The sequence below is a fragment of the Zootoca vivipara genome, chromosome 8 (genome assembly GCF_965207765.1).
Source record: "Zootoca vivipara chromosome 8, rZooViv2.hap1.1, whole genome shotgun sequence".
In the NCBI taxonomy this organism is placed as follows: domain Eukaryota; kingdom Metazoa; phylum Chordata; class Lepidosauria; order Squamata; family Lacertidae; genus Zootoca; species Zootoca vivipara.
This window is the reverse complement of record NC_142591.1, coordinates 14,396,518-14,412,228: the sequence shown is the minus strand read 5'-3', so window position 1 is coordinate 14,412,228 and position 15,711 is coordinate 14,396,518. Positions and strand designations below refer to the sequence as shown.

The following is a 15,711-nucleotide window of genomic DNA, read 5'->3' as shown; positions in this document are numbered from 1 at the left end:
CTATAGCACTGTCATGTGGGGGCGGGGCAGGATGGGGCTCCAAGAGAGAATGATCAGCTGTCCTTAAACTACAACCTTATTTAAGGAAAGTCACAACAAGTCAGACAAAGTAGAAAACAAACATAAATTTGGAATGTAGGTACCAGTTACACCCGCAGTCTGCGGTGGTGTAAATTGCTCATCGTTCCCCTCTCCGCAACGAATTCCAATGCTGGTGTGAGAAGAAAGCCACCAGTTCATGAGTGTTTTGTGTTTTGACCCTGGCTCAGAACAAGGTGTCCTTCTTTCTGGGTAACCCTCTTTCTCTTTCCTTGTCCTCAGGGCTCCAACATGGGAGGCAAACTGAGCAAGAAGAAGAAGGGCTACAATGTGAACGACGAAAAGGCCAAGGACAAGGACAAGAAGGCTGAGGGGGCGGCCGTGGAGGAAGGCGAGGCTCTGAAGGAGAACGATCAGAGCCAGGCCACCACAACGGAGACGGCAGAAGTGAAGGAGAATAACCAGGAGGATAAGCAGGGAGACAAGGAGGCCAAGAAGGCGGAAGAGAAAGAAGGGGAGAAAGAGACGGCTGCCCCGAGCCAGGAAGAGCCCAAGAAACCTGAGCCGGAAAAGCCCGAGGCTGTCGCCGATGCCAAGGCTGAGGCTCCGAAGAACAACGAGCAGCAGGCGCCCAAGGCGGAGGAGCCCAGCCCTGCCGCTCCTCCTCCAGCCAGCAGTGACGCGCCGAAGCCTTCTGAGCCCAGCAGCGATGCAAAAGCTTCCCAGCCTTCAGAAGCCACAGCTACTAGTAAAGTAGATGACAAAGGCAAGGAGGAAGGGGAAGTCAAAAAGACTGAGGCTCCTGCAGTGCCCACAGCCCCCCAAGAAACTAAAAGTGAAGTGGCCCCAGCTTCAGACTCAAAACCTAGCAGCAGCGAGGCTGCGCCTTCTTCCAAGGAGACCCCGGCAACAACAGAAGCACCTAGTTCTACTCCTAAGGCCTCGGAGCCTGCGGCCCCGCCAGAAGAAGCGAAACCATCTGAAGCCCCAGCAACTAATTCGGATCAAACCATAGCAGTGAAAGATTAAAATTGGACAGCCTATTGGGAAACGAAATGGTGGCAGCAGCAGCAGCAGCGACGACGACGACAAATTAACCACTTTAAACAACCTGTGTATTTTTATTATTATTATTACCTCTCTCTCTCTCTCTCTCTCTCTCTCTCTCTCTCTCTCTCTCTCTCTCTCTCTCTCTCTTTTCCAGCTCTACTAACTCATTTCAGATCTGAAATAACGATATGTATTGCCCAGGAAAAATAAAAAAGGAAAAAAAAACAAAGTTTTGAAAAACAGATTGTCCCATCAAGTTGGAAGGAGGGAGGGGGCTGGGGTGCTGGTTCTGGCAGAGGACGGGCTGGGGTGGGAATCCAAATAGTATTTTTGTGGGGGAAATATCTAATATACTTTCTGCCGACTTTGCCAAGTCCTGTATTTCAATCAGTAGTTAAAATAAGGCAACCCAGATGTCCGAAAATGCAGTACCTCTTTTTTTTTTGTACATGAACCGCTCGGTAAATGCACTCCACCAATCTTTGGATCTTTTCCTTTCTTCTTTTTCTCTAATGGGGGGTTTGGGAGTGATGATGTAATTGAAGATTCTGCCCAGTTGGGCTCAGTGCCACACCAATCAGATCTTTACGAAAGCAGTATTTCCTGTGGTTTGTATTTTTTTTTTTTACAGCCTTTATCATTTTGTATTTTTTATGCAGTGGATGAACGGCAGCTTTCAGACGAAACTCACACAGCTGTCCACATTTTTTTCTCAATGCCAATCCTCTGATTCTTCTTCCTCTCCAAATATTTTTGGGAGTTAAAAAAATATAAAAAAACAAAAAACAAAAACAAAAAAAAACGCATTCTCATCCTACTTAGCCTACCTAGATTTCTCATGACGAGTTTAATGCATGTCCGTGGTTGGGTGCACCTGTAGTTCTGTTTATTGGTCAGTGAAAATGAAAAAAAAAAATCTGCGTTCATTGCAGTTCCAGTTTCTCTTCCATTCTGTGTCACAGACACCAATACACCACTCATTGGGGAAAAAAACAAAACGAAAAAGCAAAATGTACAATGGATGCATTGAAATTATATGTAATTGTATAAATGGTGCAACAGTAATAAAAGTTAAATAATTTAAAAACATTTAAGGTGTTAGTGGTTGCAAATTTATTCCAATTCACTCTCCTTGCTTGCATGTAGTGAAGAAATATTTGGGAGCTGTCTGCGGTAGGTTAAATGTGAGCCCCACTCTTTTCAAAGATGGCTCCCCCCGCCACTATCCCTGATATTTGACTATGCTGGCTGGGGTTAATTGGAGTCCACAGAGCCTAGCAGTGGAAAAGTGAAGGAACCTGGATGGACTTTGTCAGAACGTCAGCCAGCCTGAGGCATCAAACCAAGGGCTACAGCAAATTCAGAGTTGCAAGCCGAGGTCAGTTTTTTGAAAGGCCATGCTGGTGTAATGCGGAGACAAGTTGGTAGTAGGATTAGTGGGGCCAAAGAAGTAGAGAAAGAAATGTAGCTATGAAAGAGCAGTTAGAACAAGGAGTTCTCTGCGAGTCACATATTCTAGGTACAGTGGTGCCTCGCTTAACGAATGCCCTGCTTAACGAAATTTCCGCATAACGAAAGGTTTTTTCTAGCGGAGGTTGCCTCGCTAGACGAATTCGTTTTATGAAAAATTCGTCTAGCGAATCGCGGTTTCCCATAGGAATGCATTGAAATTCAATTAATGCATTCCTATGGGCAAAAAAAAATTCAATGCATTCCTATGGGATTCGCTAGACGAATTTTTCGTTATAAGAAAAGATCCGTGGAATGAATTAAATTTGTCTAGCGAGGCACCACCGTACTTTGCCACATATTCTAGGTACTTTTCCTCTGGTTTCCCATGGAGGAGCAGTGCCTCAAGTAGCAGGCCCTCCAAGGGTCCCTATTTTCCAGGGACAGTCCTGGTTTCTGATTTTATCTTGGAATGTTCCACTTTTCCTTTGGACATCCCTACTGGAGAATGTTGGTATGGTAGGACGTCCCTATCTTCATCAGAGAAATGTTGGAGGGTATGGAGTTATGTGAGCCCCCAAGCCAAGGAGGTAAATAACTACACAACCTCTAGAAGATATCTGAAGGGAGAAGCATTTTCCCGATAGCCAGAACCCAGGCTGTGTAGGGCTTTAAGGATCTAAACTAGCACTTACTACTGGACTTTGATAACCAGTGCAGGCATATCAGAACTGGTGGGGTGTGTTCATTCCAGCACACATTTGAACAATTGGGTCACAGCATTCTATACCGGTAGAAAGTTCTGGACTGTTTCCAAAGGCAGTCCTATAAAGGATGCATTCCAGTCGTGCTGTCTAGAGGTAACCAGAGCATGCCGGATTGTAGCCAGGTCATTGTTTTCCAGCAAAAGTTGCAGCTGGCAAATCAGCTGAAGTTAATAAATGGCCACAGCTCCCACCAGAGACTCTAAATCTGGCTGTAAAGCTAAGTCGAAGAGTACTTCCAAACCCTGAGCATGTTCCACAGGGGAGAGTGCAATCCCAGCCAAAATGGCCACTTCTCCAGCTAGCCAGGTCAGCGAGTCACCTGCTATATTGCTCAGACATAACCCGGATTGAACTTCAGTTTATCCACCTTCGTGGAGCCCAGTACTGATTCCACATACCCTTCAGGAAAGCAGTTGCCACACCAACATACAGTAGTACTTTGGTTTGCGAACAGTCTGGTTTGTGTACGTTTTGGGTTACGAACACATCAAACCCGGAAGTGCGTGTCCCGGTTTGCGAACTGTTTTTGTATCGCAACCCATTTTTTTTTTTTGGTTTATGAACATTTTCTTTTGTTTACGAACAATTTTTTGGGGAGGCGCCTTGGGTTACGACCTGTTTTGGTTTACGAACGGACCTCAGGAATGGATTGTGGTCGTAAACCAAGGTACCACTGTACTGCTGACACCCAGGGCCTTTTTTCAACAGGAACTCACCAGATCTCAGTTCTGACACCTCTCAGGTGAGCACCTTTTTATTCCCAGAGTAGCTGTATGCACAAACGTAACTTGGAAGTTTATTATGGCGCAAAATTATCAAGCATGGCACTCATTCCTCAGCAACTCTTTTGAAAAATCACCCAGGGAAGAATCCATGCCTTTCAAGGAAGCATACAAAGAAATAAACAAACAAACCAACGGTATGTGTGTGTTAGAAATCAATTGTTAGTGTTTTGTTTAAAGCTGTTGCCATGGGGTGTTTCGCCAACCAACCTCAACATAGCTCTTCAGCAAACTCCTGGAGAATGTCACAGGCCTGTAGGTGTTCCTTTAGGATAAGTAGGAAGTTTTCTGGTACCCACTTGCTTTATGCTTTCGTTCCAGTCGGACACGAAGTGCCATAACATGGCTTTTAGCAGCTCCTTTCGTTTGAGCCTCAACTGTCCCTGAAGACTACAGATCCTCTTATTCAGTTTGGATTTGAAGACTTGTCCAACTGCTTGTTTGGGTGGAAGCTCACTTTGGGAAGGGAGTGTCTGGTGACTCCTACCCATAGGTGCCAGCTCCGTAGGGCTGAGGTGTCGTTCAAATATCCTTTATTAGGCATATCAAACCACACATTATCACATAAAATTTATATACAGATTATATAAAATACAGACTCAGTTGAGCAAGGCTTATCCCAGTCAGTTCCTTAACTCCAGGAAGAGTATAGATATATATAAATACTACACCAAACACTGCCACACCACCTACCAATTAAGGAGCACTAACTCTCTTTGTAATGGCCCAGCCTTTCTGCATGGACAGCACTCAAAAATTCAGCTACGGCTGTAGTAATTAGATCATCCCTGTCCGATAGTAGGACCTGAACGGTTGGTAGTTTGGAAATCAGCCAATTGAGTTGCAAGGCCTCTAATAGTTGTCTTCTGGCATGAGTTCCAAATTCACAGGAAAAGAAAATATGCTCCAAAGTATCAGGTTCCTGTTTACTACATTTGCAGAGACGCTCTGATTCTGGGAGACCCAAATATCTTCCTCTCACCATCATCGAGGGGAACATATTAAATCTGGCCAGGGCTGAGGTGTCTTCCGCCTTCCCAAAGTTTGTTGGGATGGGGCCTAGTCTGCCCAACCTTGAAGGGGCGGCAGAGGCAGAGCCGTTCCTCGCCCACCTGCCCCTCCCTTCCTCCCTCCTCCCTCTCTCTTACATTTTTTCTGCTGTCCTCCGCCACCTTGGGATATGCCGTGCAACCTGGCAGGAGGTTGCCCCAGGCCGTGAGGCGTCTGCAACAGTCGCACAACGTCATGCCGTGTGTGGTATCGCACACTGCACTCATGATGAGCCTCCCCAATGTTGGGCGCACTTTTGACATACATGCACACATTCTCTGTGTGCGCCCACACAATTTCAAAGGGGGCGAAGGTGCAAGGGGGTGTCCGTACAGTGTGCCTTCCTCTCAAGATGTTGCTTGTCAGTGGTCCACATTCTACAACACAGTGTTGGGCATCCCTGCCTGGAGTCGGAACCATGGCTGTAATCTACACTTTGCCAGGTAAGGCTGGGTTTTAGAAGACTTTATCTGAAGATACAACCCATACATCTATCCTGATTATACTGTTCCAGATACTTGTAGGTAGAACTGAGAAACCGTCACTTTCTGGTACAGATGTCCAGTGGCAGAGCTTCATGCTCTGGCATGGGGTGGTGGTGGTGGAGAGCAGGCATGGGCGGGGCTGGTGTGTGTCCTGGGGGTGGGGCGCACCGCCTGTGGGGGCAGGGTGCCACGATGGAACCCCACCTGGATCGCGCTGCCAGGGACGGTGCACTCCCCCCGCACTCCTCTTCCTTCGCCAGTGCAGATGCCCACAATTTGTGGCCTGTTCCATAGCAGCATCTTGGAAAAGCTGAACTTAACCCACAGATCTACAACCAATGCTACTGTAAAATAGATGCGGATATGTGGTTTGGGGGTGTCTGTTGCTGCATTTTGGTCACCTATTGGTACTTGCCCTAGTTGAAGAAAATAATATGAGCCCCCATGCACAGAGAAGCTGTTGAACTTTTATAAAACACGTTTTTTTAAAAAACCAACTAATGTGAAAGGATGAGAGAATACCAGGCTGCCAAGACATAGTGGAGCTTGACCCAGCGACCCTACAAGTCAGTGACTGGCTTGCTGCTCCATGTAGCAGCAAAATTGCTGGTTGGAACAGGAAATTGCCACTGGGTGCTATAAACCTTCCAGATTTGATATGCTCCTTCATTCTGAGCAATTTATCAGTGAGGAAGGCCTTGAGGGGGTTTATTGATCTGTGCCTGCCTGAATTCCTTCCCAGCACTTGGGCCTGTGTGCCTCCTGAAGACAATGAGATGTTGAGATTTCCCATTGCATCTGGTTTGCAGATAACCTGAATGGTTTGAACAAAGCAGATCACAAGACTACATCTGCTTCGGCTAACCAAACCATGCTTGCTAAATAGATAAAACTATATCCTAAGTGGAAGGTCTTTTTTGTATGAACAATGCTTGCATTAGCTAAAAAGGCAGGGTCCACTCAGTGAGGAGGAGCTCTGTATAGTAGAGGGTAAGGAATACAGACTGGCCTTCATTGTAGCTGGAGAAAGCCTTTTAAGAATCATTTGCAGAGATACCATAGCTGCCAAGTTATCCCTTTTTTTAAGGGATTTTCCCTTATGCTGAATAGGCTTCCTTGCGAGAAAAGGGAAAACTTGGCAGCTATGAGAGATACATACATCAGAAATGCACAGACTGAGCACTTAGCCCCTGAAATAACCAAAACAATACTACAACAGCAACAATACAATTTTTAAAAATGATTTTTGTGCTAATTGGTATGCACCACCAACAAAATTTAGTCAGAACCCTAGTTCAGTGCTTCAGAAAACTGCCTACAGTACTTTAGTTAGAGGTGCCTTGTGAGCTGTCTAATTCAGCTCGGGGTCCATCTGTATAAATCTGCTTCATAATCCCTGCCCCCCCTACTTCACTATTGATTTCTTTTTTTAGGCAGTAACTTTTTTTCTTTTTGACAAAAGTGGATGAAATTTTCAGGCACACCCGTCTTTCCAGGTTGAATAAAGGCTACTACATTATAGACAAATGTGTTTAGAGGTTTTTGTGCTTGATTTTTATTTTATTTTTACTTTTTCTATTTTGTGGCAGAGTTTGAAGAACTTTGCAGACAAGGTCACCCCTTCTGAGAGTATATAAATCCTGTCAAATTTCAAAAGACAGCTGCAGTGTGTTTCCCCACAGGGACAGCAATTCCAATTTTAGGCTGGGTGAAAAAGGAACCACTTTACCCTGCCGCCTTAGTGTTTTGTGGGCTGTTGATCTCAAAACGGCAGATGTGAGATAGGTGGTCCTAGGTAAGAAAACTCCATATTGGAGACAACAAAGTTCCCCAGACTGCTTCAGATCTCCATGTTTCCACTCTTGCTTCCTCATATAAATCCCGATTAGCAACCCAACAAGGCAAAAATCCATTTGAGGCACCACACTTCATTTCAGGACTCAGGATTTGTCTGAAACTGATGCACACCCCTATTATGTGGGGGTTAGAAGATGGTGGGAAGAAAGAGGGAGAGAAACTTGCACATGATGTAATGAGGACCATCTAATTGGTGTCCCAGTGACCCCCGCTTGCAAGGAACTGCAGTAATTGTGCTCGTTGGGACAGGGCAAGAGTTGGGACCACATTGGATCATAGAAGTTGGTTGCTGTGGACACCAGGCTCCTCCAAGATGACATGCCTGATGGGGAAATTACACAATGACACATAAAATGGAAAGAGGGATAACTTTCTCCTTTGGCACCAGAGATATCCTAGAAATGAAGGAGGGATGGAATGCTTGTTTATATGCCCAGTGCTTATCCTGGACCCTAAAATCCACCTCTGAGGGCCTTTTAGCCCTCATTGCGAGAAGCGAAGCTACAGGGAACCAGGCACAGGGCCTTTCTCAGCAGTGGCCTATGGAATGCCTTCCCATCATATGTCAAGGAGATAAAGAACTACACAACTTTTAGAAAACATCTGAAGGCAGTACTGTATTGGCAAGTTTTTAATGTTTGATGCTTTATTATGTTTTTATATGTGCTGGAAGCCGCCCAGAGTGTCTGGAGAAACCTAGCCAGGTGAGCGGGGTATAATAATAATAATAATAATAATAATAATAATAATAATAATAATAATAATATATTGCCATGCTCCCCCCCCCCCACACACACTTCTTGAAAAGTGGGAAGATGTCCAGGAAAACTAGGAAGAAAGGACTTTGAAGGATGAAGCACTACAAGTATCCTCTAAGAATGAAAAGAGATTGTGTGACCTACCAAACCTTGGACTAATTCCATTTGTATTCTGCTACAGCTACTTGATGTTGAGCCAACACAGCTTCTTTTAGCTCTTTTTCTTTTTTTTAATGCATGCTTCATAGGAAGTTAGCAATTCAAACGGTGCTAAATGGATCGCCCTAGACATGACTGCCTCCAAGACACAGGGAAAACGCAGGGAAGGGAACATCACAACTAGCTTTCTTGCACTTCTTTGACAGTTTATGCCATCTGTGCATGGCAAGCTCCCTCTACAGATGAATCTGGCCACCATGACCTTGTAATGTGGATGTTTATGGGTGCCTCAAAATGGAGATGCTCTCTCTGAAGCAATCCTATCAAAGACCATGTCTGGTCTACACAGAAATCGTGATTGCTTTCCATTCCGACTTGCATTCCAGTGTTAATCCACTTGCATTTGTACCAGTCATTGAATACAGTCATTGAATCTTTGGACCAAAACAGTGTGGGCACTTATCAATTTACAATTATGCTGATGTGATGTCTAGCTCTTCTAAACAATTCTTAGCATTCATGTAGAGCTTTACAGGGTTCAAGATGCATCACATCACATAAATATTATTTTCTTATTAAACGTAGGGTGAAATGAGATAGCAGCTTACCTAATGCCACCTATGTGAGTTCATGGCACAGGTAATACTTGAACCCGTGACTTCCTGATTTGCTGGTCAGTTGCTAAGCCATTATAAGCCTTCTCAAAAAGGCTAAAATGACCCCAGACAAAGTTAGGACCCATTTAAAAAACAACTCACCTTAGTTTCAACCCTTGTCATCTTCCAAGAACTATCAGCTATGTTAGCAATGGAGTTTCCATACTCGGAGGCAATATACCTGTACCTCCTACTACCAGATCCTGGGGTAAACAATTGAGGGTGGCTATTATGTTTTTACCCCATTACAGTAAGAAACCTGCAGTGATGTAGCATGGGTTGCCAGGGCCCGGGGCAAGGCAGGATCGGCGGGTGGGAGGGAAATGGATAGAGTATGAATGTGCATTCAACTGCCTAACAACGTCCATATCACCCAGGAGATTGCAGCAGTAGAGATAAGAAGAGTCATTCTGCTGTCTTGGGAGATTGCTTCCTGGTTCCTATTGGGAAACAATTTTCAATAGAAACCAGCAATGGAATTGTGGCAGCACCAGCTGTTCAAATTTAGCATCCCTAAGAATTTTGCGTCTAGGGCAACCGCCCCTGTGGCCCCTCCCAAATTATGCCACTGGAAACCTGAGATAATGACAGAAGTATTTTTTAAAGTCTGCATGCATATACTTCTGTTTGTTTGTTTGGATAATTTATATACCATCCTATATAATAATGTCCAAGTTGTCCCTGCGTCCAGTTGTCCCGTGCGTCCCTGGGGTACTGCGCATGGGCCCCAGGGACACAGGGGTTGGACAGCAGAGACGACGTACACACACGCGCACACGCTCTCCCCCCCACCCCTCTGCCAACTGCCGCTCCCGGCCGGACAAGCGCCTCAGTGTGCTTGCGCTAAAGAGTGAGGAGGAGGAGGAGGAGGCTGCTTTAGCCCCCTTCCCCCCCCCTACGACCAGCAGACGCCCCTCGCGGCTCCTCACGGGCATCGCCATAGCCTCTGGCTGGCTGCTGGAAGAGGAGGAGTAGGCTTGCTGGCCCTGGGATCCACCCACCGCCGCCTCCTTTCCGCCCCTTGGCTGCCTGAGCCCCGACACCTCTCCTTTTCCTAGCGGCGCCCATGGTGTCCTGGCCGAGGTGGTGGCGCCGCGGCCCCGGCTTCTGCCGAGACACGCGCTCTAGCGCCCGTTTTTAAACGGGCTGAATTCCACTAGTTTAATTATAATAATCTCTAAGCATGTAACACACAGTGAAAATTAAAATCAGTCAAAACTTTAAAATTGCAATTCAACTATAATGCCTGCTAGGGGGGAAATGTCTTCATTAAACGCCAGAAGATCAACAAGGAGGGGACTTGTCTGACTTCAGCAGGAAGGAAGTTCCATAAAGTTGGACCCATGGAGCTGAATTCCAGGTTCCTGGTGGAGAACCAGTGTGGTGTAGTGGTTAAGAGCAGTAGACTCGTAATCTGGGGAACCGGGTTCGTGTCTTTGCTCCTCCACATGCAGCTGCTGGGTGACCTTGGGCTATTCACACTTCTCTGAAGTCTCTCAGCCCCACTCACCTCACAGAGTGTTTGTTGTGGGGGAGGAAGGGAAAGGAGAATGTTAGCCTCTTTGAGACTCCTTCGGGTAGTGATAAACCGGGATATCAAATCCAAACTCTTCTTCTTCTTCTTCTTCTTCTTCTTCTTCTTCTTCTTCTTCAAGCGGGATATCAAATCCAAACTCCTCTTCTTCCTCTTCTTCTTCTTCTTCTTCTTCTTCTTCTTCTTCTTCTTCTTCTTCTTCTTCTTCTTCTTCTTCTTCTTCTTCTTCTTCTTCTTCTTCTTCTTCCCATGCATCTGAGCCATGGTGGACCACTAACAGTGACTTCCCCAAAAATCTCAGTTAACAGGCAGGGATATAAGGGTGGTCCTTGAAGTATCTTCAACCCAAATTGTTAAGTATCATATAAATTAATACAAGAACCTTGAACATGGACCAATAGCATGTGGGCAGCCAGTGCAAGATTTTGAGCATTGGAGTAATGTCCTGACAACAGGTGTGGGAAGCTTGTGGCGCTGTGGTCTAAACCACTGAGCCTCTTGGGCTTGCTGATCAGAAGGTCGGCGGTTCGAATCCCCGCGACAGGGTGAGCTCCCGTTGCTCCAGCTCCTGCCAACCTAGGAGTTTAAAAGCATGCCAGTGCAAGTAGATAAATAGGTACCACTGCGGTGGGGAGGTAAACGGCATTTCCATGCATCCTGGTTTCCATCACGGTGTCCCGTTGTGGCCAGAAGCGGTTTGGTCATGCTGGACACATGACCTGGAAAGCTGTCTGTGGACATATGCCAGTTCCCCATAGTTGCCTTTGACTGGACATAACCATCCAGTGGTCCTTTATCTTTACCCTGGCAATAGTCTGTGCTCATCAAGAGTCTAGCCACAGTGCACCAAAATCACAATTGGCACTATGAAAGGCACAGACATCTTCCACTGCAGAATGGTTTTCACAATAATGGGTGGGGAGACAGGAGTGCAAAAGATGGATTTATGGCAAAGCCCTAAAATAATCTCCAAAATAAGGAAGATCAAACCAATCAAACCATTATGTTAAGCTACAGGTAGGTAGCCGTGTTGGTCTGACACAGTCAAAATAAAAATAAAAAATCCTTCCAGTAGCAGAAGAAGTGTCTGAAGAAGTGTGCATGCACACGAAAGCTCATGCCTATGACAAACTTAGTTGGTCTCTAAGGTGCTACTGGAAGGATTTATTATTATTATTATGTTAAGCCAGGGGTCCCCAGACTTACCCGGCTTTGGGCCGGTGCCCACCGTGCTGATCGCGCAGCGGGCCGTAGGGCAGGGGAGTGTGCGCGCAGCGGGCCGTAGGGCGGGGGAGTGCATGCCCACACACTTCCAGGTCAGAAAAATAGCCGAAAATCGTTTGTTTGCATGCGTATGGGCCTCCCCTGACCCGGAAGTGCACCGGAAATGACCTCTTCTGGGTCGGGAGAGGCCCATACACATGTGCACAAATGATTTTCGACGCTTTTTTCAGATCTGGAAGTATGCCGCCGCGCTGCGCGCTGTAAGAGCGGGCGGCGGCAGCGGGCAGCGGGGGTCGTCGCGGGCCGGATTGGGAGGCCAATTGGGCCGCATCTGGCCCGTGGGCCGTAGTCTGGGGACCCCTGTGTTAAGCGATGGAACATAAACAGCTAAGCAGATTAATCAGCTAGCTGCTTAAAATATAGCAAAGAAGGTTTTGAACCAGACTTGTATTTTTCAAGATGTTTTTGAACCTGAAGGTTCCTGAGAAGCTTATAGGGCAGTGATGGTGAACCTATGACACGCGTGTCAGACGTGACACGCAGAGCCCTCACTGCTGGCACGCGCCCCATCGGCCCATTCGCACTGTTGTTGTTGTTGTTGTTGTTGTTGTTGTTGTTGTTGTTGTTGTTGTTGTTGTTTTCCCCCCATTTGTTCTCCCGCTCCTCCTACAGCTTGTCTCCACTAGAGCTTGTCTCTGCTACAGCTTGTCTCCACTGTTAAAACCTGGATCCTTTTTTGGTGGTGTTGTTGCTGGTAGCCAGAGATTGGTATTTTAACCCTTTTTGTGCTGTTTTTTTCTGGCGCTTTGGCAGACTATGATTGGATGTAACAGTGTTCATTTTTTAACCCGTTCTGTGCTGGGGATTTTGGCGCTTTGGCAGATTATGTTGGTGATGCATGTTAGTTCCAGCGAAGGTATTATTTCTGTTCTCTTTCCCCCCAAAAAAGCACAGCAACTTTGGGGCACCCCCCATAAAAAAGCAAAGCAACTTTTGCACCCCCCAAAAACCTCCAAAACTTTGGTCAGCAGCTCCCCCCAAAAAGCTCAACAACTCTGGGCACTTTGTGATAAATAAGGGGTTTTTGGTTTGGTTTGGTTAAATAATTAGTTATTGGTTTATTAAATTCAGTTATATATTACAATTATACATTTTTGTTATTTAAACTATAAATATCGCGAAATTATGGTTTTTTTTCTCTCGAAGTGACACACCACCTGAGTTATGCTTGCTTTTTGGTGAATTTTGACACACCAAGCTCAAAAGGTTGCCCATCACTGTTATAGGGCATTTCTCACCTGAAGTAAGAGTAACAAGGGACAAACATCCCCGAAATAGCTTGCTGTTATTGATCTTCAGAAACGCACATCAGCAATTGAACATATCGACAGCTTTCCCTAGAATGCATTTTCTGTAACATGTGCAGTGATTGTGGGGTCCAATGGGCTTGGATCGGCACCTTATGCTCCATGTGCACCCAAAAATGCTCTGAAATATGCAGCGGTTCCTAGGCAGGCTAGACAATGTGCAAAGGTTGCTCTAGAAAGGTGGGACACCGCTAAAGCGAGTGGATTAGGCTTTGCTTGCCTGCCTTTCTAATGTGGTTGAGCTTTGCAGCTGCTGGGGAACAAATCTAGAGAGGTTTTGCTCTCCGCCCAACTCAGATAATACTACAGTGCACATGGCAGAGGTTAAAGACTCTTATGCTGATGCAGAACAGCACGAGGTTAAAAGAGCAGTGCTTTTATTTTCAGATAACCCTGGATTCCGAAACAGCTATAACAAATGGACAAGTCCCTGAACAGATTTCAAAAGATATCACATGTCTGTGAGCTAAACACATTGTTGTTTTAAGCCCTGCTGCTCTATCAGATTATCCAACTTGGTCAGCTGCACCTCATTTTCCCTTTCTTTCTTTCTGCAATAAAAGAAAGTATTACCAAGCTAGCATTTTCTTGTTTGGAAAAATGAACTCTAGTAGCTCTCACTTGCTAAGATATAAAAGAGCAGTTTAAGCACTCATTAGACCCAAATAACCTTTCGGGCAGGGCTTTGTATTCTTGAATGCTGTTATTTCACTATTTTGCCATTGTTCTTCATGGAACTTGAGTGGAAATTGTCTGCATATTGGTAATGGATACAGCAAAATGACGATCAAGGGTCTGGAAGCGAAGCCTTGTGAGGAGTGCTTGAAGGAGCTGGGTATGTCTAGCCTGGAAAAGAGGAGACTTGAGAGGAGATATGATAGCCATCTTCAAATATCTTAAGGATTGTCACATAGAGGAGAGAGCATGCTTGTTTTCTCCTGCTCAGGAAGGTCACTCAAACCAATGGCTTCAAGTTGAAAGAAAGGAGATTGTGAGTAATATTTGGAAGAACTTTCTGATAGAGCTGTTCAGCAGACTCCCACGAGAGGTGGTGGACTCTCCTTCCTTGGAGGTTTTAAAACAGGTTCTATGGTCATCTGTCATGGATGCTTCAGCTGGGATTCCTGCATTGGACTAGATGACCATTGGGGTACCTTCCAACTCTAAGATTCTATGATTCTATGAAAGTTTTAAAGGCGGCCTGCTCCACTTCAGCTTTTGCAACCTGGTTCCCTCCTGATGTTTTGGACTGCAACTCTCAACAGCTCCAACCAGAGAAATAAATACTGATGACATCTTGCCCCCAATCTCCCTATGACCACCCTCAACAGCTTCATGGGGATAAAATAGCACTGGCACCCAATGGCATAACTGCCAGAGGGATAAAAAAAACACACACACTCTCCTAACACTATTCTTTAGACCAGGCACCCCCAAACTTCGGCCCTCCAGATGTTTTGGACTACAATTCCCATCATCCCTGACCTCTGGTCCTGTTAGCTAGGGATCATGGGAGTTGTAGGCCAAAACATCTGGAGGGCCACAGTTTGGGGGTGCCTGCTTTACACTCAGTTCCATAGGTATCCACCTTAGTACTCATTCCAGCCAAGGAAGAAACCATGATCAATAGTATCCAAAACCATATAGAGATCAGGAAGAAGGAGATAGATGCCAAGTCTCCCATTTTTCGCGGGAAACCCCATATTTAAACCCATTTCCCACTGTTATCCCGAATAGAGAAAAATCCCATAAATCCCCCGGATTTCCTACCTGCCAGGGAGGCTCCTTCTGCCCATGCCTGGACATGCGCAGAACCAATTTCGGGTGCCGCTCTGCCCATGTCTGGGCAACGGAAATCGGGCAGAGCGGCACCAGAAGTCGACTTCCGAAAGTTGACTTCTGGTGCTGCTCTGCCCATGTCTGGGCACCAGAAATCAGGCAGCGCCAGCACCGGAAGTTGCGTCTACGCATGTCCATGCTGCTGATCCCGGATTTTTCTTATTGGGAGTTGGAGGGTAGGTCTATGACTGAGCAGTAGTTATTCTGAAGGGGTGGTGCTGTGGTCCAAAACACTGAGCCTCTTGGGCTTGCTGAATGGAAGGTCAGCGGTTCAAATTCATGCGATGGCGGTGAGCTCTCGTTGCTCTGTCCCAGCTTCTGCCAACCTAGTAGTTTGAAAGCACACCAGTGCAAATAGATAAATTGGTACTGGTGTGGTTGGATGGCAAATGGCATTTCCATGCGCTCTGGTACTCGTCAGGTGTCCTGTTGTGCCAGAAGTGGTTTAGTCACATGACCCGGAAAGCTGTCTGTGGACAAATGCCGGCTCTCTTGGCCTAAAAGCGGAGATGAGTGCCGCACCCCATAGTCAAATTTGTGGGAATGTTTAGGGATGCGGGAAAGGTTATATTATTCATAATATCCTATCCCAACTTGCGTTAACAAGTTCACAAACTTTGCAGAGTTTACATTCCCTTTTAAAAACACACGCAGCAGCAGCGATTGCTCAGGCTCGCTAGAACCTCTGTAATAAT

The 15,711-nt window shown here is 46.0% G+C and overlaps 1 protein-coding gene across 3 annotated transcripts in view; it reads left to right on the top strand.

Annotated features, from left to right (window-relative positions):
* Positions 1 to 2,178, top strand: part of BASP1 (brain abundant membrane attached signal protein 1) — a 74,573-nt gene extending 72,395 nt beyond the window's left edge. For all 3 annotated transcript variants that reach the window (XM_035124990.3, XM_088675104.1, XM_088675105.1), the window contains one exon: positions 322 to 2,178. In XM_035124990.3, coding sequence (XP_034980881.1) covers positions 331 to 1,068 — 738 coding nt within the window. In that variant the 5' untranslated portion in view covers positions 322 to 330 and the 3' untranslated portion in view covers positions 1,069 to 2,178. The remainder of the gene's footprint in view (positions 1 to 321) is intronic.
* The last annotated feature ends 13,533 nt before the right edge of the window (positions 2,179 to 15,711 follow it).